Source organism: Cornus florida, unplaced genomic scaffold (assembly GCF_030987335.1).
Source record: "Cornus florida cultivar Cherokee Brave unplaced genomic scaffold, ASM3098733v1 CherokeeBrave_3.0.0_Hap2_Chr01, whole genome shotgun sequence".
NCBI lineage: Eukaryota > Viridiplantae > Streptophyta > Magnoliopsida > Cornales > Cornaceae > Cornus > Cornus florida.
In genome coordinates, this window is record NW_026775571.1 from 107962500 (window position 1) to 107988687 (window position 26188).

Consider the following 26188-nt stretch of genomic DNA (forward strand, 5'->3'; position numbering starts at 1 on the left):
TTAGAAGGGATATTTATTATTTATAGAGATAGGAACGAGAGATTACATGCATCTCTTGATGTTTAATTTGTTGCAAAGGATTTGGAAAGGACCTTTTGTTGCAAAGGAGGCGGCAAAACCTTCTATTTTTGTTATAAAGGATAAAGGAGACTTTTTAAAGATTTTTAAGACTTTACCCTTATTATTAATAATAATAATAATAATTGAAATAGTTAGGTTACATAATGGGCCAGGCTGGTTGAACCTGTAAGCGGATCAGGCGGTTTTGCTTAGGGCCCATGTGATAAAAATATCATTCAATGACGTTGCCTAAAAAAAATACAACAGTTGTTAAATTATTTGGAAAAGATCTCACTAGAGATATTTTTCTTTATTCTTTTTTTTGTTCAGTGGGTCCATTTGGGATTTCCTTTCTTATTCAAAAGCCTCTTGTCAATTCTGTGAAGAATGGCCCAATTAGATTTTTTTTTTTTTTTTTTTCTTTACATTTATTATTATTATTAATATATTTAAAGAAATGATATTCCCACTCCAATTTTGTACTATCATATTTCACTTGCTTTTATAAAAAAAATAAAATAACATAATTATCCTTTAAAAGACTCACATTCCACAATAACAATAACAATAATAATAAAAATAAAGCCCATACGCTATTTTAAGGGATAATTATGTCCTTTGCTTATCAGAAGATTGTAACGTAAAGAGTACAAAATACACACACACAAAGTACACACAATACATAGGAAGTGATATGTGAGGTTGGATCCAGTACATCAAGGGACTACACAATGGTTGGTGGAGTTTTGGTTATGAAGTTTGATAATGGACATCATACTGATGATCATCAAAAGTAGGAGACCAATGAAGGAAGCTATAAGGGCCCCACTACCATGGTTGCAAAAGGTATCAAACTTATCACATATCTTGTTCCATCTTGCATGTGAATTACCATTTCTCCCCACCTCACCCATGAATGCTGCTGCACTTGCCCCACCCGATACTAAACCCACTATCATCTAAACAAAATAAAATTGAAATTCAGTCATTAATACCATCATCATTCATCACTAATCAAACTTTAACTAATATTGCCAAAATAAAAAAAAAAAAATAAATGTAAGCTAATATTTATGAAGTACAATATGTGCACCGAAATGCATGGTCTGAATTAAAAAAAAAAATTTACTTTTATTATGTTTAGGAGTAAAATTTTAACTAAATTTGTTCAATTCCAAATCCAAACTGACATATTCTGGTGGGTGAAATAAGAATTTATTAAAATGAGCTAGATCATCGTAAGATTAACGTATTTATATAATATATTAAATATATGATTACCATGTCTAAAATGATGATTGTCACAAAGCGGAGTCCCTTGAAATCAAGCTTGTGTCCAATGAAATGCACCACTAGCATCATCAAATTATGGAGACTGGCCAAGCCATTCGCTATCACAAAGAACCTGCATGTATGTTTAATCACTTCCTAAGTAGATAAATTTTACACACACAAACAAATACTTAACCTTAGCATGCATGACTGTTATCATGCTCATAAATGAATTTCCTCCAATAGTTTTTTCTCTCGAAGCATATTCAAGTCGTTATCTAACGATTACAAACATGTCACACAATTACTTGTGTAACTAGAGACGGACCTAGAAAATTTTGTGAGGTGGCGGCTTTTTAATTTGTAAGTACAAAATTATATAATGGGTCTATTTTTGTAATTTCAATAGGTCTCTTCATAAATTTTAAAAAATTCAAAAGTATAAAATGCGAATAAAAAAAATAATAAGTGGGGGCAAATTATAATTCTAGGGGGGCATCTTCATAAATTATCAAAAATTTGGAGTATAAAATGCAAAAAAAAGAATCCAGTGGGGTAAATTGTAATTTTAGTGGGGGTATCTTCATAAATTCTAAAAAAAATAAGGTAAAAAATAAAAATATTAAAAATCCAGTGGGTAACCATCTACTATGTTATATTTGTTACATACAGAACTAATATGCCTAACAGAAGTGATAACGTGGCATATTCATAGCTATGAAAAATGGCTTGGAGGAGTGAGAATTCGGTAACAGGAAGATTTGGGAAAAATATCATCTACATATATAAGTGACAACCGGGAAAGAAATGTAAATATACGAAGGCTTACACAAAAGCTGGGGTGTGTTGAAATTTGGCTGTGAGAGTGGCTTTTATTGGTGTGCTTCCAACGGTGGCAACCACCAGGGTTTTGGTTTCTTTGTTAAGTGCCATTACCACTGTCGCCGACACCGTGGCCGAAAATGCCACCAGCCTCAGAAATGTAATGGTCCAATCCTTTGGCTTTGTAGGCACTCGGTTGCACCCAACTTCTGATTTTTCTCCACCTTCTGAAGCCATGGAGAGAGAGAGAGAGCGAGAGGTATTTGCAGAGATGGTGGTGTCGAAACTCGAAAGCTGGTAATTATAGAGAGAGAGAAAGAGAGAGAGAAATGGATCACCTATAAATTTTGTTAAGTCTAACAAGATTAGTGTAGTGTATTTGTAGTTTCTAAGGGGCATCTAACCAACCTTTTACCTTCACGGCATAGCGTTGATTGTTGGGAAATTTGAAGCCCCATCGTAGAGTATAAATCACGGCAAGTAACTTGGCATGTTGCAACTTCCCAGAGTCACTCAATTCACCCGTCTTCTGTTGGCAAACACTTGAACAAGAAACATTCCAGCATTACAATGACAAAATTTTACCTGATAAAAAAAAAAAAAAAACTCCCTCCTCCTTTCTGGGGGTTTATTCATTCATATTGAACAATTTATAGGCCCTGAAGTGGCAATCATAATATCACACACCATAAAAAAATCGAAATATATTTTTAACGAAAAAATGGTATCTTTATCAATTATTCTGTACTTCTCAAGAATGTTATGACCATCTTTCCTCAGCTAGACATGAATACACACGATGCTGTTGTCCTCTCACCATCCTTTCGGTGTAAATCAAATAAAGCTAAATTTCCTCAAAACCACGTATCTCTCCGGTTCTAATTTATACAACCTCCATTTCCATCTTCACAACTAATGAGAACAGCCATTGAACTGCTACACACTAAATAATCCTTCACCAAGTAAATCATTGAGTTCAAGGTTCACTTTTTCTGTGTGGTGACGCCAACAACAACATTGCTCACCTACAAAGTTCAAAAATATATGAGCATTGTGTCTTTTTGCACCAAAAAAAGAAAAGAATTGACAACAATTGGTACAAATGAAGCTTACCAATTTGCCACTTTCATCAAGAGACATAGGATTCTCAACGACAACAGTTAGGCTCTGGGAATGGGGCATTGCCTACAGCAGTAAAACAGTGCTACAAAAGATTAAATTGCAGATCAACTATGTCATAAGATTCACAACTGCATTGATGCAGACGTTGATGATTAAAAAGATTAAAAATAAAAAACTCACTGTTGAAGTAGAGGGCATTGATGCAGATGTGGCTGTCCCATTAGGTCTGTGGATAAGGATGGGGGGCCTCAAATTACCCATCTGCTAGTAAAAGTATATAAGAAAGAATTAGAACAAACATAATTTTGAAGCTCCTATCATATATTAAAAAGGGGAACTGATACTATCAATCTAGTGTTGCTAACTTGAACAAGCCGCAAACTAGTTAGGGGTGGCAATATTTGACATGACACGCTAAAATGACACGAGATAAGTGGGTTTTAGTTTGACTTAATTGAGTTTGAGTTATAATCTTGTTGACCCGAATTGACACGGTAATTAAACGTGTCGTGTTCGTGTTTGACCCACAAACCTGCTTATAACCCGTTTAACAAAATGTGTCAAATAAGCGTGTTGTGTTCATGTAAAAAATGACCCATTTAGCTAAACGTGTTGTGTTCGTGTCAAAAATGACTTAAACATGTCTTGTCATATCAAATCTTGACCCATTTAATAAACGATTTACGCATGTCGTGTCATGTTACCCATGTAATAATTGTGTCGTGTTCTTGACACAATATCGTGTCATGTTCGCGTTGACCCATTTAACAGGATACCACCTGTCAACACAAATTGTCACCCCTAAAACTAGCCCAAAATGATTCAAAACAATTACTAGTGTGGGACCTTTTTTAATGCTCGACCGTATATTTGCTCACAAGTTAAACACGTGTTAAGCTCTACCACTAACAGAAAGAGAAGTGTTAAATATAACCCTTTCCAATACTTTACTTATCAAAAAAAAAAAGTTACCTTTCCAATAACTAATTACTTTTACAGTCCAATTTTTGGTTGGGTCTCTTGTTGTGTGTAATCTTTCCTATTATAATTCTACGAAAAAATGAAAAGACGATTCTCAGCCCAAAATTTTCCCCTCTAAAAACTCCCCTTTTCTCCGACTAAAAATTTCTTCAAAGTTCACAGAGAATTCATGGTTGAATTGATACTGGCAGCGAAGCTGCAAAATTAATCTGTCAGCTCCTTTCTCTCAACAGATCAGTTTTTCATCAATTGGTGATGATTGCGAGGCAAAGGAGATGTAGAACAATAAATCCTAAAAATCAAACCATGTTTATCTTCTACCATCTGATGATTGAGTGGATCAGATTCTAGGGCTTTCTGTTGTGGTTTGAGGAGGAGGTGAAGTGACAGGACCTCTTCTGAACCGGACGTGACTGGTTCAGGTCTGAATGAGCAAGGAAATTTTCTTGAACTTGTTTGATAGCGGCCAAAAGCCCTGTAATTGGTGTTGCCGTTCATGGCGGATTTAGGGTTTGCAGAGGTGTTGTTGTCTTGGTACTTCTGTTGTTGTTGGGTTTGATGTGAGAACAATCTGATGACATGCAAAACCCTCTGTAGCCCTGGCCGCTTCTTGCACCACCTCATGTACATCAGAATTATTAGATTCATCTAGTCTCGATTAAACTCACCTCTCTCTCACAAAATTTTAGTGAGAGAGAGGTGAGTTTAGAGAGACAATTTCCCTCGAGTTGTACTATAATGGGATAAGATGATAAATACACCCGGATGAGAGACCAAAAGAGAATGGACAGTAGAAGTAATTAATTTTTGGGAAATATAATTACAGGTGTCAAGCTGCTAAGCAGCGACTGAGCTACCACAGTCGCTGGGCAACTGTGGTTATTATATTTTTCTTTTGTTGTGTGTGTGCGCGCGTGTTGTGGTGGTGGGGTGGGGTGGAGGCAGCAACTAAGTAAACTCACATTAACATTTGTAATGTACTGACAAAGTGCACATTTGACTGATGGAGCTCCATATGGATACATGAGCAATGTACGGCAATTCCCACAGTTCATCTGAGCAAGCTGGCTTGACGCTTCACATGCACAACAAGATGGCCCAAAGTTAGACATACAGCAAGTCAAATAATAGAAGAGGAAAAGGAAAAGGCACCAAACTATAAATTAAAAGGATCCATGCATGCAATCTAGAAACACATACCGACACTAGAATTATAATACAAAAATTTGGTTATACATGTAGGTTCTCTAGCATTCATAAGAATGGGACCACAAATAAGATAACAATTTTTTTCTTAATTGATAATCTCGAGCTTACCAAAAGCTTTTGGGATTGAAACCAAGGCAGGTTTCGAGTATTTTAGAAAGGGTGCAATTTTTCAAGCATAATGGTTCACAAAAGGGAATAATTAATCACAAGGGTGCATACAGAAACCATTTCAGGACTATATACTAAAGTCAAAAGTAATTTCCACTTGCCAATTTCAGGTTATATTTGCAGTAAAAATTAAAAGATAACTCACAATACTTAACCATGTAACTTTAACTCAAGGAAACTCATCTTTTGAGTTTAAGAAGTGACCATATGTACTAAGAGAAACAAAAATAAATGGCTGACGCAACTGAAACAACTGCCTTGCTGCTACAAAAATTCACTCACTAGATTGCTTGAAGTTGTTGAAGTCTACAATATCCAACAAATCACAATTTGTTTTTCCTATTAATTGTTTACAACAATGTACCATTCATGCTCAGCTCGTACCGGGGCACCCGTGCACAAACCCCAAGTTGATTTCCATAATAAAGACAATCATAGAGAAAACAGAAGATATACCAGCTCTAATAGTTCAAGGAAATGACATCACTACTAGAAGGAAGCCAGCCAGAAGCCAACAAAAAATAGATGCCACAGAGTGTCCTTTATTCGTTTTCTCTCCTCCCTCTCTTTCACCCACCACACGCACACACATACACACACCAAAAAGAAGAAAAATATATTCTCCATGCTGTTCAATCTTTCCTCTTCTTTATTTCTCAAAGGACTAAAATTTCAGCAGTAATGCCGAAAAATCAGACCCAGTATACCTTCCACAAAGAAATTGATACAAATTAATTCTCAACAGTACTCTAGAAAGTGGTCCCTTCCCCAGAGTTCATAACGCATGATAAGAAGACATATAACTTTAAATGCCAGATTGCTGATAATTCAAGCAACAATTAAATTGAGCTTACAGATCATAACATTATGTCTGAGTCAAGGGACCTAGACATCAACCTATACAATGATTGATCTTTCACATACAATGGGCAATAATCTTCAAATATGTGTACCTGGCGCAAGGTTCACCGTTTGACAGCAGGAGCATCGCACACTTGTAGCTCCACGTGCATACATTAGCAATGTACGACAACCTCGACATATAAGTTGGGACATTTCAGATCCTGCAGTGGTTTTGCATTAACTTAAGTGATCAAGCCCCATATCTCAATAATTAATGCTTAGAAAATACATAATCTAAATGTCTAATATTTATCCTTTTAATGCTTGCTTCCAAATAGACATTACTAGCAAAAATATGCGTTTTTCCTCTCAGATCCACTAAATTCCCTCCGCAACACTAAGGCTATTTGTGATATTAGCTTAGGCTAAAATTAATTTAATTATTATTTTTTTCATTTAAACGTAATTGATAATTTATATTTTCAGTTATGTAGATTTTTGGTTATTTTATTTTGGTCTATAAACTTAAGATATGAGAGTGTCCACATTACTTAAGCAATCACACGTGCACCAGTCAACTTAAGTCTTTAAGTGGCATGGCACTTCAAAACAAATGGAAACTTGGCACATGAGCAAGGATATACTCCGTGTTAGAATAAGAAACAAATACGCTAACGGGAAGCTAGAATAACATAATTGAATATAGAAATGAAAAGTCATAAGGGATAGTGTGTCCACAACACATACCAACAAATGCATCAGTACAAAGGAGTGATCACTTCCATGTTAAGGTGTAAAAAGGGGAAACAAAAGCCAACAAGGTGGGTTGAGGCCAAAATTCAAAGTGATTGTACAGGTCGCTAACTTGAAAGCCACAGAGTGACCCACCCATGGTGTATAAAATCAGTATCAATTGATATTCGACAACACACTAAAATTAAATAAAGCAAACATAATAAACAATCTATAGATCCATTAAATAAGTAACATGCACCATTTAGTTCATACAAGACTATCTAAAGAATCGATACAAGCACCATTGCTTTAGTATCACAATATTGCATACTATATACTCCCTCTGTCCCAAAAAAAATGTCATGCTTTCCTTTTATGGAAAGATGTAAAAAATATTGTTTGAAAAAGGAAAGTGACAAGTATTTTGGGACCGAAAGATGTAAAAAATATTGTTTGAAAAAGGAAAGTGACAAGTATTTTGGGAGTATTTTGGGACTTGGAAAGATGTAAAAAATATTGTTTAAAAAAGGAAAGTGACAAGTATTTTGGGATTTAAAAAAGGAAAGTGACAAGTATTTTGGGATCCCAAAATACTTGTCACTTTCCTTTTTCAAACAATATTTTTTACATCTTTCGGTCCCAAAATACTTGTCACTTTCCTTTTTCAAACAATATTTTTTACATCTTTCCATAGATGTCCTTAGAGTTTAAAATTTCAAACTTGAATATTCAAAGCTTAGAATGGCAAATTAGTAACTTTCTAAGGAGACAAGGCATGTCCCACATGTCCCCTTAAAAATTCTTACTCTCCAAAAGCGACATCTAAATTGGGACAGAGGGAGTAGTTAAATAACAAGTATTCATAAGGGTAATTTTAAGTTTTTGTCATTGCATATTTGTAACAGTATTTGATTTAGCTGATGCAAATACATTTTTTTTTTTTTTTGATAAATAAGATTTAATTAAAAAGCACTCAAAAGGGGAGCGAATCCCAAAGAAGCAAAAGGCCACAAAAAGCCTCATGCCTTCAAAGAGGCCAAAAAAATAACAATCTCATCAATAGAACGATAATCTCTCCCTAAAACCCAACAAAAGAGAGTAAAAATAATGGAGAACTTGAGCACAGACAAAGGCTTCTCCTTTCCCTCGAAGTATCTCCGATTCCTCTCGAGCCAAATGCACCACCAAATACAAAGAGGCGTAGCCCTCCAAGCATCCTGAATTAGAGCCCCCACTAAGACACCTCTCCAAACCTCAATCAACCCTCAAGAAGAAGATGGCATAACCCAAGAGACCCCAAATAAACCAATCATCAAATCCCAACAGTCTCTAGCCATGCTGCAATGCAACAAAAGGTGATCAACAGTCTCCTCATTGCGCAGGCACAAGAAACAACGATTGACAACCACCTGATTCCTCCTCCTTAGATTATCTTGGGTTAAAATCATACCCAAGACAGAGGTCCAAGCAAGAAAGCCACCTTACGGGGAGCCTTGGAGCGCCAAATAGACTTCCACGGAAAAGGACCTCCATCACCAACAGAAAGGCACCTAAAAAAGGACCTCACCTCGAACGTGCCCTGAGAATTAGGACTCCAAAGCCACCAATCAGAATCCCCATGAGAAATCACCTGGCGATACAGTAACTCCAAAAAATGAGTGATCTCCTCAATCTCTTAATCCTGAAAATGCCTCCTAAGCTGATGCAGATACATACTAAAATGAAATATTTACATTGAATTACTTGACTCTTTTAGTTGATATGCTAAAAAAATCCATTTATTCATTTATTATTATTATTATTATTATTATTATTATCATTTATTTAAAAAATTTATTAACAAAGTGTTGGGTCAATAAGACTTACGTTGGCATATTTTGTGGATCAACTAGAGTCTATATTTTTCTTTTTATTTTTAGTCTAGCTAGATTTTAAAAGTTAGTGTCAAGGTAATTGAGGTGAGCCTTGGTGCAACAGTAAGGTTGGTCCATTGTGACCTGAAGACTCTGTTACATAGACTCTTCAAAAGTAGTGAAGTACCCATGTCAGACACATATCCCTCAGACATGGGTATGAGATATGTGTCCGACGCTTTTGGTTGGACATGTACTTAAAAAGCATAGCCAAGCATTCAATTACATTATATTATTACTTTAAAATGAGTTAAATGCCAATATTGAACATTATATTAGATAAAAACATTACTTTACTCTATAAAATAAAATAAAATAATTAATAAAATGAATATTTAGTCATGTCCGTGTGTCCTTCTGTTTAGAGATTTGATATGTCCGACTCATGGATACACACCCGTGTTCAACACCCGTACCCGAGTCCATGTAACATAGCCTGGAGGTTACAGGTTTGAATTACACAAATATAGCCTCTCCGTATGTGGGGGTAAGACTGCGTACATTTAACCCTCCCCAAACCTCGCATTGGCAGGAGCCTCATACACTGGGCTAGCCCTTAGTTAGTGTCAAGGTAGTTACCACTTGGACCAAGTCAAAGTTGGAATTCAAGTTTCAAACAAGGGCAACAGTGTAAGCTTCAAAGCCAAGAGTACAAAGGTAAGGTCTCATGGTTTTATTTTAGAAAAATCTGACACTGCTATCCATATATAAGGTTTCATCAAAAATTAAGGTTCATGTATCCATATATTAAGGTTTCATGGTTTTATTTTGGAAAAATCTGACACTGCTATATGCACTCATCAAAAATGAAGGCTCATGTATCCATATATTAAGGTTTCATGGTTTTGTTTTGGAAAAATCAAAGTGAATTGCATGAAATTGGTTTTGGAGAACTTGATAAATACATATATATATATATATATATAAATAAAAAAAATAAAAAAAAAGGGAGTATAAAGTACAGGGCACTGCAATTGGTGAACTGATCATCGAAGGCTACTGGTCACACGTTGGTCAATCGATTGTTCTACCCGAAACAACATTTTCCTTTGGGGATTAAAACAATAAAATCATCTTCTCTCTACAACTTAGATTTGTTTATAAATACCCTATAATTTCAGAAAACTAGACTTCCAGAGAGAGACACAATCTAAAGAGAATCTAAGAAAAAATTAGCAAATACATATTTTTCTTTAGTATTCATCAATCACATTGCATTAGAATCTTAGATTGGTGAGTGTAGCACATGAGTGTTGGCATCTGAATTGCTACAGAGCTGAATTGGAGAGTTCAACACCATACAACAATGAACCAACCAAGATTGGATTGGACAACTAGTTTGGAGACCAGAATTGCTATTCAAGAAGCAAATTCGCAGCCAGTGGCCTAGCAGTACTAGACATCTACTTTCCAAAGGGAGGTCAAGGGTTCGAGCCTCAATGGAGGCATGTGTGTGTGAGTACCAACTAAGAATAAAAAAGAAGCAAATTCGTGATGAGCAAAGTCTGTTGACAGAGCGGACTGCTTGTCTATAGACTCTGTTCGTGAGCTTGGTGGATTATTCTGTATCAAGAGGTAACTAGGGGTTATTGATCTAACTAGAATTTTGTTCCTTACCCCATCACAGGTTTTGTGCTATGTTTTGAATTCTTTTGATTATACATTAATTTTACTAAATTTATATGCACGTTTAAAGGATATATGCATATTGATCTAGATGAAAAAAATACTTCATTTTAATCTCGACCAATCTGTGTTGCATGTTGTGAACGTTTTCCTATTGTCCCAAAACTCACCATGCATTTATATCACACGTGCGCTTTACTTTGATCAGACTTGTTCCTTTTTATTGCGCCTTGCGCTTAGGCTCTAAGAGCAGGCCTTTTATTACTTGCTCTCCAGTGTTATATATGATGAAGCAAAATTCTGTATTACTTTATGGGTTACACTGAACACCCTTGATCTGTCCAATTACAATAAAATTTTTTATATAGTTTAATCAAGTAAAGAAGGGTGTATACAAGTGAAAAAAATAATATTTACCTCATGATTTTGAATGTAATCAAGTGCATTGAATGTTTTTAAGCATTTCTTAATGTTTTTAATGCTTGCATAAAAGAAATTTATCTTCACTCCCAATGCATCATTTATTCTTAAAGATCAAAATTCACTTCCAAATGAAACATGACAAAGTCGTGTAGCAATTATACACCAAAAAGAAAGGCAGCCTTTTACTTACTAAGAAACAATAATCAATTTCTTTCACCTAAATGAAATATTGTCACCATCCCATGTTAGTTCAAAGACATCATTTTTCTACAAATAATTGATTTAAGGTTATAAAGGTAGGCTGAAGTATGTAACATGTTAGCGATGATGTAGAATTTTTCATCACTTCTAGTTTGAATATGGTACTACGTGAGTACAAATTTTATGTAGAATAGTTCTATTTATTTTTTTCTTTTCTGCTTATATATGAGATTTTAAAAATTAAACATTAATGAATTAAATGTATCTTACATAACATATTCAGGTCATGTTGGTTTGAAAGCAAAATGCCCTTGAGTTCTTCAAAAAATCTTGAATTTTGATAGTTTCTATGCTCAAATTCCTTTATTCTCTTTATACTTATCTTTCCATTTTTCTTTTTTTGGCAGGTGGGGAAGTTGGGGGTTTAAAGGACACCAATTCGCAATCTGGCCCACCGTGTCTTCTTCAATTATTCTTAGTATATAGAAGTAGAGGTCCATATCAAATCTTGACCCTTGGGCGCCTGAAAATCTGAAACACTACTGAAAAAAGCCGAAAAACATTAAAAAAACTATTATCTTTTTCCTACATTCATCATTCTTCTATATTAGCCACACCAAATAAGCAGTTGGCATAATTAGGTTAATTGCAGTTAATGACACAAACTTAACCTTTTCCATTTGTTTCTATTTCATCATGCTACTATTAATTAATAAATAAGTCAGTAGATGCTTCCAGATTAGCAATAACAATGAATAAAATAGTGGCACAGGATACCAGAAGGGGGTACTGAGGTAATCGAATGGCATAATGCACAAGAGACGTTTGAAGCTCCTCTGGGATAAAAAAGCAAGCACCTACACCCACTGCACACTAGCTGGCTCTGCATAGCTGTGAGGTCGAAAATTCACAAGGCTTTAACTGTTAAAAAAAAAATTAAATTTAGAGAAATTTATATAGCCCCAACAATTCATATTGCTAAGACAATTTAAATAATTTCTAATAAAATTGCAATATCTCTCTCGTTACTCCAACTTCCATATAAATATGAAGGAAAAAATTCGCACCACATTCAAAAAGAAAGTTCATGACTGCCTGAACAGTGAACTATGAAATGAGGTGCAACTTTAAAAAACATGCAAATGGGTTAAAGGTAATAAAATGTTTATGCTTATTGTAATTAAGAAAAGAGTTTGCGATGCTCACCAAGGAATACACAGCCATTCAAAAACACACAAACACTCACACACAACCAGGCATTAAGAAAATCCTCATGGAAACAAGAACACAAGAATGCAAGAACTATAATGAAAACACAATTCATTCTATAAGTGTGTGAATGTGTATGTATAAATTTGTCAAAGACAAAATTGATGTGTTTAATATATGTTAATGAAAAGCACATATCGGAAGCAATTTTGTCAGGTGTGCTTCATTCCATTTCTATTCATTCATCATCATCCATTGACCATGGTGTTATTGTGCCCATGTATATAAATTAAAACACCACATTACAGCCACAAAGAATACTGCAACTTTACTAAGCAGATCCTTACAATTATTTGGGGTGGTTGCACTTTCTTACCATGTTATCCAGTTTTACTCACTCCTATCTTTACCTTGAGATGATTAGGGAGATAATATGTATGTGGTTAACTGAGAGTGGCCATATTTAGAACAAAATGGCAAAAAAAAAATCATGTAGCCAACCCAAATAGTGGGGAAAAGGCTTTGTTGAGTTGAGTTGAATATCTTTACCAGTTTACATTAAGTAGATTTTTTTTTCACGAAAGGTTTACCTTAAGTAGATTTTCATGTGAACTTGTTGATTAAACATAGATCTTTTGATAGAAGGGAAATAGCTTTGTTGAGTTGAATATCTTTAACATGAGCAAATTTTCATGTAAACTTGTTGATTAAACATATATATTTGCACTAAGTTTGAATATGCATGAGAGAAGCAATTTTAAATTGCATCTCAAGGGGCTTCGAGTAAACTGGGTCCAAATTACTTTGTGCCATCATCTAAAACCCTTGTTAACTTCCCAAACACATGTTGAAGACACATCCCATACTCATTCCCATGTCCATCCCACATTATGAAAAGTTAATAAATTCTGGTATGAGGCTGGGCCATTAGACGCATTAACAACAACATTAACCTCCGCAATTCCCGAGTATTTCAAGCATGTTTGTAATGTCAATTTCTTACGAACAATGACCTGTGCTTGTTAACTATATCAGATACAGTTTTGTGAATTACCTTTAAAATATATATAATCTAAATTCATCAAGGTTTCTTTATGAAAGTAAATAAAATAATTTATATCACAAGCGATTCAAACTTGGTGCATATAAGAGAAAGTGAAAAAATATGTGCCACAGCCAACTGGTTGTATTATTTAGAGGACCACAACAGTTATACTGGAATTTATTTAAAGACCCACTGCCAATAAAGGGAAAATCACAGTTCTGTAGACCATATCAAGCAATCTGTGGCCCTTAAAGCAACCAACTATGGCGACCTAAATGCTTTGTGTCTGTTCATTTCAAGGAAAAACAAATAAATGAATAATAATTTTTTTTTTTTTTGATAAGTAAATGAATAATAAATATAAGTCGTGTTTGTTGCATCATTTTAAAGAACTGATAGAAGTATATGTTAGCATGAATAATCTCAGTTGTTCTAGGGTGTGAATTTCTAATACAATGGTAATCCATCATACTTTATGTGAAGGAATCAGAATATAATAACCAAAGAATAAGTATTAACACATTGTGAGAGAATTTAACAACAATGATGAATCATAAGAACACCTGCGATATTTTGACACAAGAAGGCATGGAGAGGCGGTCTACACATATAACACACTATCAGAAGTTAATTGCTTTTATTCAATAAATCTTCTTTGGACCTAGATAAGGATTTTCTTAAGAGCATCAACAAGGATTGCATGGTGGTCATAATTGTCCCAAAAAAAATATATATATATATATATATATATATATATATATATATATATATATATATATTCTTGATTTGTATATAAATCACCTCGCATTTTAATTGGAAATTTAGGTTCTTCTAAACACCAAATTATAAGTCACTACTGTAATTTCTTGTTCTCCTCCATATGCCCGCCACAAATATTTTTTGCAAATTAAGTTCATCAAGATTAGACATTTTATTTCTTCCTTATTAAATCCTCTTAAAACAACCACCCCCCTAACAAATATATATATATATATATATATAATGCCAAAAAGACAAACAATTTGATCATCTGGAAGTCAAGAGCACAAAGTTTTACCTTTCAAAAATTCAAATACCTTATTGTTTTTAACTATATATATATATGCTTTCCCAAATTATTCAAAATTGTACATGAGAAAGCAAAAGAGCTAGCCCCAGTGCACAAAACTCCCACCATTACAGGGTATGGGGAGGGAAAGATGTATGCAGCCTTACCTCCGCATGGAGAGGCTGTTTTTGCTTTCGAACGGGTCACAATAGAGCAACCAACACTAGTTTGAGTACTTAACAGATGCAAAACAGTTAACTTTTTAACATAAACACAAGTAATTAACCCAAATTACAAGATCAAATTCACGCATGCATGAGGGTTAATTTCTAGCACAATCACATCTTTCACATACAAAAAACAAAAGCATCAATTCAAAGATTCACAATAGAATTACCTACTTAATTCCTGTTACCGAATGAATATTAACTCGCTTCAAGCCTCCAACTCCGGATCAACCATACTTCTGATCAAAAACCGAAATATATAAAATCAATTACAAGAACAATTTTTCGTACTTCAAGAACGAATATATACAGTCACAATAATTAAAAAAAAAAAAAAAAAAGAAGCTAAAGATCCATTCCATTACTTCAATCGAAACCTAATCAAACCACAAACAGCGAAATCTCCTGGTCAAATTCGCAATAATCAAACAATTGCTTTCACATAGAGACAGAGAGAGATGTGACTATCAGTGAGAGAGATGTGACTATCAGTGAGAGAGATTATCCGAAATCGATTCGGAGTCGACGGTGATAATATCGGTGAGCTGTCTGATAACAGGCGGGTTTGGGCAGTAGAGACCAGTCAAAGGCAGGATGAGACCCATATTATCCCCCATGTGGTGGGTCAAATATAAGTCGTTCTATAATGAACCGGGTCGACTGCACTACCTCGATGACCACGTTTTTTTTTTTTTTTTGGGTGTTTTTTTTTTTTAAAAACCTTGGTTTTTATAAAATGACATCTCTTACCCTTGTATTTTGTTATCTCGGGAGCTAGTGGTATCTCTTCAACCTTTTAAAGTGACAAGGATGGTTTGAGTTTCAAAAGGATAAAATGAATGTTTGTAATGGGTGCGCGCTTATCCATTTTATTCAAAATTTCAAGCGGGCCCAGACGTTACGCGTGACACCAGATTAAGGATTGAGTTTGGTTCTAATACAACTGCAACGGGTGGGCGCTTGCCCATTTTACCCAAAAGCTCAAACTATTGGGTAGTGTTATACCCACCCATTTATACCCAATCACTTTCTCATCCGAATCCAATGCGGGACAAATGACCCCTTGCAACAATGTGTGAATAGTGCGTGTCAATGAAAAAATAAATCAATACCTCTTACTTTGTTAATGATAATACTTACCTACTCTCTGGTGAGTTTTTTTTGAGGTCTCCAAATAAGTAGTGTTAACATCCTGTGATCTAGTTACCAGAATGTCTAACTTCTCAAGCGAATGTGTCCGTATTTGAGTTCTCCCTCTCCTAATTTGTCAAGGAAAGAAAACAAGGACGTTGAGACCTCTAATAAGTAGTGTTTAACATCATGTGATCTAGTTAGTAGAATGTCTAATTCCTGCGACAAATGTTCTTATGTTAGAGTTCTCCCCCACTAATTTGTCATTAAAAAAAAAAAAAAAAAAAAAAAAAAAGAAAAGAAAAGAAAAGAAAAAAGCTTGAGGCGTTTATATCAAGTATTGTCAGATCAATTGGAACTTTTATCCTCTTTTATTAATTATTTGTTCTCATCTACATCCATATAAAACAAATCACACATTCGACCATAAACTAACCAAATAGTTGCAACATTTCAGACTAATCATGATAAAAGTCGTTCAAACTACACTATCAAATAAGGTGGTAAAGCTTTCCAATATGATACCAACATCTGAACTATAAAAAGAAATCAAATTTATAGCTTTGATGAATAATTTCTGTGACTATAACAAATGCCGAGTTCAGCCATGGATGCTTCTCAATGCAACCTACCTACATAAATTATTGTTCTCCAACCAAACAATAATGCATATGTAGAAACCAATTAAACCTTAATGATATAAGTATAATTTTTGGCATTATAAGAAAGTGACTTCAAATTTCTCTTACCTTTAAATAGAGTGAAATAATAATATAAATTCATGTAACTGATAGTAAAATAATAAAATAAATTCACGTGACTGATCGTACAAAGTTGAGAGAATGATTTATTAAACATGGTAAGTAGACTCATTTTGGTTCAAGTCAAATCTAAAAATAGTGATTTCAATTTTTTATTTTTTTATGTCTCAATAAAATGTAGTGAATTCACACGGACTTAAAATGATTAGATGGTGCTAATGACACTCATTTCATTCAATAATAAAAATAGATGGATTTCATGGATTGAGCTTGGTTTCATGTAAGTTACTAACCTACCTACATGAACCCCTCCGTGGCACAAGCACATTGCTTCACATTGTTGGTTCTACTGATTTTGTGCACTCTAATAGACTAATTCTTACAAATCTGATGTCAATTTATTCCACATCAACTATAGCAACACAAGTGTCTTTAGTTAGGAATTACATTTTTCAACAAAATAAAATGTCTTCAGTTTGGCACAAAATAAAATTTATACAAGAAAGATTTCTGAGTTGTGTTTCCAAATGCTTCAGGATCAGATACGTCGAAGGGAAGCCAGCCTTTTCTCAAGATCCTGGACATCTGTAGACTCGGAACTGCATGTTCAAAAAATACATACACAAATAAATAAGTCTGGGAGAATAACAATCAAGGAGAGGAACTGCAATTGTTTGAACAATAACAATCAAAGAGGCGAAATTTAGTCTAATCAAAATAAAATTGAACAAATATTTTACTTGAAACTTAACCACTAGATCCAACACCTCACTGAAAATATTTTTACAACTTAACCCAGTGGTGTCTTGGCACTTGTGAATTAACCCTACGGAGGCAATATAGAGAGGGTTTCTCCAACAAAATTATGGTTAAATGAATTATATATACCATCACAAATGTTACAAATGACAACCTCAACTTCTAAAAGTCTTGGACAATAACAATCAAGGAGATGAATTCCTTTGACTGCATGTTCAACGCTTGTACATACAATTCTGGAGGCAATATAGAGGGGGTTTCTCCAAAAATTTTCTGGTCAAATGAATTGTATTCTGGACATCACAAATGTTAGCAAATGACAACCCCAGGGGCACCACCATTGACTTCACCAACAGCCACTGTTTCAACACCACACCAATTGACCCTCTCATCCAGAAAATGTTGATTAATGACAACATCAACTTCTACATCATCAGTCATCAATCACCACCCCCCCTTCTCGTAGCAACAGCTGACTCCACTACTCCGACACTGTTGCCACTCCTAACCACCAACAGCCATAAATCACATCATCACTCCCCCACTTCTAGCTAGTAACATGACAACATCAACTTCTACATATCAGTCATTCATCATCACCCCCTTCTCATAGCAACAGCTGACTCCACTACTTCGTCACTGTTGCCACTTCTAGCCACCAACAGTCATACATCATCACTCCCCTTCTCGTTAGTAACATGGAATCTTATGTAAGAGAGACCATAATTGAGACAATAAATTCATTGACCCTCTCATCCAGAAAATGTAAGCAAATGACGCATCAACTTCTACAACAACAGTCATACATCATCACTCCCCTCCTCGCAGCAACAGCTGACTGCACTGCCCCGTCACTGTTGCCACTCCTAGCCACCCAACAGCCATACATCATCACTCCCCTTCTCGCAGCAACAGCAGACGCCACTACCCTGTCACTGTTGCCACTCCTACCCACCCAACAGTCATACATCATCACTCCCCTTCTCCCTAGTAGCATGGAATCTTATGTAAGAGTGGCAATAATTGAGACAATCAATTCATTCTTGTGTTTCCGGGGCCATTCATAACCACCACCAGCCTTCTTAAGTATCAACAGCAACACCAAACCTTCCATCAACGAGATTCATCGCTAAATCATGGCACTCTCATGCCGCTTTGCTAGCGAGGGGAACAAACACACACACACAAAAGGGTGAGGGTGAGGGGGTAGGTTTAAAGAGAAGGCTTATCCCCTTTCCACCTTGAAAAGATGTGGCTGGAGAATGCAGGTTTTCTGAAAAAAAGTGCAATAATTGAATAACTCTTGAACATACTAGCTAGCTAATAAAAATCACAAAAATGAAGGGCATAAAGACAATTGCCTTATAATTGTATGAAAAATAAGGGGAAGCCTCTGCAATTGGAAATTGATATTCCACGGAAGAAAATCAATGGAAATTGACGAAACAGAGTAACTACAGTGGCTTATTTTTAGCCAGTCAAACCAATGATAGGAAACAGTTAGTTTATACTGACTCCACCCTCCCCCCAACCCCCAAAGTAAGGTCAGTTTCTACTGATGTTGCTTATTGCCCTCCCCCCAAAGGTTTTTCAAGTTCTAACTCTTTTGGACAGTAAACAGTTACATAGCCAATTATGCTATATGAAACAGGCAAGTACTCAGACTCCTACTTTGAAAGTTCTAAAATTCCAGAAAATATATACTGAAACATAGATTTTCTCTTCAAAACAGAGGCACGTACCTAGGAACAACATTATCAACCTTCTTTGACGCAATCCGGCCTTTCGGGGCTGAAGATAACTGTTAAAAGAGGAGGGGATCACAAAGTCGTTCGTTAATTTACTATTGTTAAGATTTATAAAACACAACATATAAGGAAATCCATGTGGCATGATGAACTTCGAACGAACCTGTGACGCAATATCCACACCAATCTCATCGAGCACCTACAAGTTAACAATGAAATTAAAGATAATGAGCAAAAGGCAATGGCATAATAGAGAAAACTACAAAGAAACTGTTATTAAAGTTGTTGTATTGCACCTGGTTAGTGAGCTCCTCTGTTTCCTCTTCTGCCTCATCTTTGTCTAAAGTTTCATCAATGGACTCCGACATCATCTCAATCTGCATAGAGTACCATGCATGTTATATATTTCCTAAATGTACTGACACACTTGCATAGCAGAATAACAGACACAAATTTAAGGAGGAAAGTGGCTTTAGCATTTGGAAAACAACTCAGCCTAGGACTAGTTACTTGTTTGTATTGTATCAGTAAAAAACGGCTTCCTTTTAAAGTTGCTGTTTTGTTTAACTGATCCGGAATCTACTTTAGTTGCGATAAGTTAAATAAATTTTACAATAAAATGTCATTAAACTAGGTAGAAGTTATAAAATTCTGATTAACTCTTGTTTCCTCTAAACCTCATCTCAGTTATATTAGGCTAGAAATCATGTATAATATATATTTCTCAAAAACAAAATACAATAAAATAGACATTATTTAAGGAACCACTGACTTAATTGCCAAAAAGTATATAAATTGTCCCTATAATTCTAAAACTACTTGGTCAAACAAAAACCATATAATGAAATGAGGAAAAAAACACACCAAGAGAATATTTAAGTGGTGGTGAATTTTACCGTCATGTCCATCTGTGCTGATTGCTTCTGAAATTCTCTGATTACTTTAGCTTGTTTTGCAGGAGCCATTTGCTGAAAAAAATAAAAATAAAAAATCATATGATGATGACATTCAAGTCAACCATGGAAAATCCACAAGTCTAACATCCACCAGGGAGATCTTTTCAAATAAGCACTATCGGCTACATAGATTTTCGAATTTATGGCAAACAGTGATGGCAACATGGAACCCAATTTCAGTGATTTCTAGCTATCTGGGCCAAGAAAGGTAAAATACATTCAAGTGACTTGTCAATTCTGCAAATAATACCATTTCTCATTCTCTTATCAAAATCAGTGAGATACGCTTAGGAAAAATTAATAAATAAATAGTGAGATACCCTGGAAGGCTAATAATAAAAAGTGAATGTTCATGCAGTGTATACATATCATATGTATGACATGGGAACACATTAGCTGAGCTATGTCGTATATCTCAGTTGCACCCTTGAAATGTGTACCTTGTTCATGGAGACCATTGCTTTAGTCGCACCTTTCATTCCAGTAGAAATAGAAGTATTCGCGTACATCGCCTGCAGAAGTAGCAACAACAATAATCTAGTTTAGCACTCAAGTGCCTGGCTATTCAAGATATTGAACACTCCAATTTTTCCTTTTCCTTTTTCTTTCCCATCTTATTAACGAGTTTTTCCAGGCTGAACAAATGACCTGTGTATGAGTTGCAACACCTCTGATCTGAGCACGACTCCCTTGCAAATTTGTTATTTGCTGCCGCAGCCGTACAAGCTGACGAGCTAATATTCTGGTGGCAGCCTGGGAATCAAATAAAGATAATTGGTCATTTGAAAATGAACAATGATATTTTTTTTATAACAAAATTATATTTTTTATAACACAGTTAGACAAGTATCACAAGCATCTAACTTTCCCAACTAAACAATTAAGTTTTATCATTGTGTTTTTATCCTTAGTATAATATAACCCATTTATGGCTGTTTCAGAAAGCATAAAACAACCCCTCGCAGATTATGACTCCTGAAAACCATGACCTTCCTTCAATCTAATTTTTCATCCCCCAACTGGGATAATGAAGGCACAAAGAATTCCTTTGTTCAATTGATGAGGGCTTGAAATTAAAACAAAAGCATTTATGAAATCATTGGCCTCACACTACTGTCCGTTTATCTTCTTTGTCCTTCACTTTTAAACAAGGTTCCTCCACCACAAACACAAGAAAAATTGCAAAAGATTCCGTATTGGTTTATTTGGATAGAAGTGCTAAACTTAAAGTTGGTGATTCTCAGCAATATGTAAGTATATCTCGATTTAAATAGCCTACTTTTATTTTTTTTTATTTTTTTATTTTTTTTAAATAGTACGTTTGACAGCAATCTGTTGTATGCTAGACTATAGAAGCTAATTTATAAATAAGACATTTTCTTTTAACTTGGCTAATCTTTCTCAAAATGGTAAATTTTGACAAATGAGAGGAAGTTACTTCTTTATTATAGAAGCAAAAATGAAAGGAATAGCAATAGTTTGGTAGGTTACACAAATTATACTTCCATTAGAAAATTGGATGACATGAAGACTGCCAGTACTTGCTACTTTGTAATTGCTAAAAATAAGAAGCACTCAAAGTTTAGACAATTAGTGCAACTGAGTATATCTACGAAACTCAACTGCAAGTTGACATTACACCATGACTAATGTGGTTAAGTTGCATATCATACAACAAGAACACAAAGGAGACTTTTTTAGAGCTTCAGTTAACAAAATTTGAAGAAAAGAACATTTTGATATTGAAAGCACCTGTAAATGATATTTCTCACACTACTGTAACTGGTTATTGTTCATGTTAATATAGCAGGTTACTTGCACACTACTGCATAAGCGAAAAGTTTGGTTAGTTTTGCTTATAGGCTTTTTACTATTATTCTAACTAGGGATTGATATTACTTTGAATCCTTACAAATTATTTCTGTTAGGTTTTAAAGTTTATACAAGGCCTTGTAATATCTTTTTGGGAGTTGTTGTACACCTTTTTTTGCCTGGAAACCCAGAATGATTCGTAATGTTGGGACATCCTCATAACGCGACATGCAGGACTCAGTTTCACATTTCAAAAGATTTCTCAATAGTGTTGTACTAGGTCATTAGCCTGACATGAAAGAGGAAACACAACATATCGTGTAAAAATTGACTCGTGGCTTCTATCCATATGATGTACTAACTCAAGAAAGTACCACTGATTCATCACTAAATGAAACTTCACCTCATTTCCAGTTTTTGCTGTTTTCTTGATCTCTGCCACTAGTTTCTTCTCCTGAAAATTGCATGCCAAAGTGAGTTCAGGACAGAGAAACAATTGAGTTAATTTACAAATGCAGTACAGGGGGATGGTAACAAACCTCCATCTGTAAAGATGCAATCTCACGTTCAATGCCTACAGCGAATACAAAACCCAATTATAATATGATAATTACAGCAGTCAGCAGGACATATTTAGAGGAAATAGAATGCTATCGCCGAGGCTCATATTCATCAATGGAACTCTTGGCAACTCAAACAAGTTGCAAAATAAATTAGGCTTCAACTTCTTGCATGCAGAATCGTGCAGATGCTCATTGGTCTAGAAAGCTACAAACTGGTTAGGCTTCAACTTCTTGCATGCAGAATGGTGCAGATGCTCATTGATCTAGAAAGCTACAAACTGGTGATGTGTGCCTTATCTCATAAGAGCAATATCTTTTGAAAACATTTAGAGTTGTATATCCCAATTTAGTAAGAATAATGGTGGTTTTGCGACTAGACAAATCAGAGATTTCTAGGTGTAGAAAATCTAATCAGTTATTTGCAATTACTTGTACAAGTTTAGATGCTGAATTGACAAACTAAACTGAAATCAGGCTTACTTTACTCTTTGATTAAACTGAAATCCGGCTTACATTACTATTTGATCCACAGTCTTTAGTAACCCATTTGTTCTTTTTCCTTTCATGTCCGTAAACGAAGTCTTTTGCAGCTACAACCTCTATATGGTTGGTTTAAGATTAATGCCGATCCTGAATGGCTTTTGTATTGGTGTTTTTTGTCACAATCATCTGATCCTCTGTATCTGGGTAATGCTTGAAGGGCCTCTTTCTAAAGATGCGGCTGGCTGTTGTTATGACAGAGAAGAAGGGTTTCATCTTTTTCTGTTTCGAGTTTGATTCACAGACTGTTGTTTCTTCTTTGAAAAATGTCAGTTTTTGTGCTAAATTGGGAAGTGTTATTGCAAACAGTTTTCCACTCCTTTCCTGATGGACTATTACCAGAATTCCCCGAATAGCCACCAAAATTCCCAGGCATTCCCCACTCCCTAATTTTAACATATAACAGGGGAATCCCTGTTATTAACTTAAATATCTTGCTTTGAAAAAAAAAAAAAAAAACACTTCAGGCTTCTTTTGCACACAATGTAATGGAGGAAAATCTATTCTAAAATGCAATAGAACACAAGGTAGTGGAGAGCGATGTAATAGAGAGAAACTAGACCTTTCCGAAGTGAGTACATATCAGCCCGAACAACTTCATAATCATAAGTAATTACATCGTGACCACTCTTAAGGAAATTTCACCATCTAGTAATTGACATGCACCAGAAAAATGACCTCTAAAATTATGAAGAATCCCAAGGTATGGAAAAAAGATATAATGTTATTTGCTAGAGAGCATAAATTCATTTATGGAATAACAATTACAAACTCGAACCCTAAAACTAAAACCCTATAATTTTAGCATATAAAGAAGTTGGCATATATACAAAACAACAACCTCTTATCCATTAAAATTTTAGTATCTATGTTTTAGACTACACACTGTTGATTTGGTCATCTAGCTGTAATGTGCATCATCAGAGGGAATTAGGTCGACCAACACTAACATGAAATGAGATGATAAGAAATGATTTTTAAAAAATAAATCTAATTGAAGAATTGAAATTTTCATGTGATGTACAGTGCCTTTTTTTGGGGTAAATTTCACTTTTCACAATTTCAGAAACACAACATCTCAGCCCTTATTGTTAAATTCATGATTGATTGCTCCTTGTCAAGCCATCAGCCTATTATTTGTTTTCTTAAAATTATCATTTTCAATACCACAAAGATATTTAAGAGTATACATTATTCTCGGAAAAACCCTGAGAATCAATTTTTAGTCAAAGCAAAAAGATCACAAATCAAAGACACAAACATTGTTTAGAGCAATAAACTAACTGTACCTCTGGTGGCAACTGACATTTCCCTTTTGCTTGTCCGGAGTGCATCTGTCAATTTAGACAACACCATTTCCTCTCAGTTGAAAAGAAAAGAAAAATTAAACCAGAAAGAAAAAATTAACAACAACAAAACCTCATTTTTAAAAACAAATTTAACAAAAACAAAATATCAGATGGAATCACACTCAAAGAAGGGTGACAAGATGAAATGATCTTGAAAATTAAAAAAAAAAAAAAAAAAAAGGAAGAAAAAACACAAGATCTATGTAAGAGTAAGCCCAATTTAAACCCTAGAACCCAGTAAAAATCTAGGAAAATATGGAAAGATTGAGGGTCAGAGAATCGATCAAGCAACAATGCTATACTTATCTAAGCGAAAAAATTAATAAAAAACAATAATTTTCGATTCTGAGTAACAATGTTGGTGTAAAATTTTCAATATTTTGGCAAGATAAACCTAGAGGGAGAAATCTTGTACCTTTGGGAGAGGTCTTCTTCTTGAAGATGTTCATGGTTGTCTTCGACTAGGAGGCTTCGATCTATAGCTCCGACGACTGAGAGAAGTACTCTTACCTACAAAAAGAATGGCAACCTGAAACCCTAATTTCTAAGAGTGGCAATAATGACCGTTTGAGCTCTCTCTCTCTCACTGGAAACACTGCGGTCTGCTGGAGCACTGGAGCGTGCGTTTTTGCATATCCATAAGCGTCCAAGTAGCCGTTACGATGGTACATTGACTGAAATGCCCATGCAGATCTCTCTAATTACAAGCAAAATTTTAAGTACCCGAATCCAATGTTGTAAGAAAACATAAACATTGTGTAGTTCCACAATTTGACATGTTCAAACTTCATAAACATGTTTATTTTATATTTTACTTTCTAAAAAATAAATAAATAAATAAATAAAACATGACTATTTTGTACAAATAAAATGGAATAATTACATTTACCTTTTCCTAAGTTGTCTAAATAATATGAACTTTTCTTATGTTTCAAATATAATATTGACATTCCCTGTCAATATTGACTTTGATCCCAAAGTGTTAAACAATTATTATAATTATTCTAGTTTTGTTATTTTTAAAATATAAATATTTGTTTTTATTGACAAAATAGTTTTTTCAAACTTTTTAAGAGAATTTTTGAATTTTAAGTAAATATTAAATATGACGTCGGTAAATAAAAGTGTTAAATTTTTAAGGCAAAAGTATCAGTGTTATAGTTGAAACTGAAAAGAAGGTTTCATTTATTTAGATAATGTAGAAGGAAAGTAAGTATAATTATTCTATAGTATAATTGTTCTATATAAATTTTATTAATCTCTATATATTGCACAAATACTTTGTAAGAGTACCTCGATTCGAAAAAATTTGTATACATTTCAAAGTATTAGGGTCACACAAGTCAAACTTGTAATTATTATTATTATTGTTGTTAAAAAGGACAAAACTACAATGGTTGTGTCAATGACAGAACAGGAGACTACCTGGTTTTCAAAATCATAATTTTTGTTGGGTGAATTTGGTTTTGAGTTATTTTAAGATAAATTTTGATGGTTTGAGATCTCATTTAAGTGAAACTACTTTTTAAGTTTAAAATTAAATTATTTCTAAAAGATCCCATTTCATAATTAGAAGTTAAATTTGATACTAATTAAAAAGATAATCAAATTTTTATGAGATACAATTCACTCAAATATTTATGTCATTCACTTCCTTATAACAGA

At 34.5% G+C, this 26188-nt stretch overlaps 1 protein-coding gene and 1 pseudogene across 2 annotated transcripts; both read right to left on the minus strand.

The window, feature by feature from the left end:
* Window positions 1-265: 265 nt before the first annotated feature.
* On the minus strand, window positions 266-2713 carry LOC132312886 (CASP-like protein 1B1). 2 transcript variants are annotated; one of them, XM_059811457.1, is made up of 4 exons: window positions 2563-2713; window positions 2162-2448; window positions 1342-1465; window positions 266-1019 (listed from the first exon to the last, which is right to left on the minus strand). In XM_059811457.1, exons 2-4 carry the CDS (start codon window positions 2389-2391, stop codon window positions 777-779), a joined length of 597 nt encoding a protein of 198 aa, XP_059667440.1. In that variant the 5' UTR covers window positions 2392-2448; window positions 2563-2713; the 3' UTR covers window positions 266-776. The 2 variants fall into 2 exon arrangements, with proteins under 2 accessions (XP_059667440.1, XP_059667431.1); XM_059811448.1 differs by having other exon boundaries at window positions 2162-2713.
* Window positions 2714-2843: 130 nt separating this feature from the next.
* LOC132312900 (uncharacterized) lies at window positions 2844-25139 on the minus strand (annotated as a pseudogene).
* Between the last annotated feature and the right edge of the window lie 1049 nt (window positions 25140-26188).

Bases quoted from the DNA above. Each gene is read 5' to 3' on its own strand.
- LOC132312886 (XM_059811448.1), bottom strand. From the start codon at position 2,553: ATGCCCCTTAGAAACTACAAATACACTACACTAATCTTGTTAGACTTA. The intron at 1,466-2,161 runs GTAAGCCTTCGT...ACATACATGCAG, and splicing joins CAACACACCCCAGCTTTTGT to GTTCTTTGTGATAGCGAATG. The intron at 1,020-1,341 runs GTAATCATATAT...TATTTTGTTTAG, and splicing joins CAATCATCATTTTAGACATG to ATGATAGTGGGTTTAGTATC.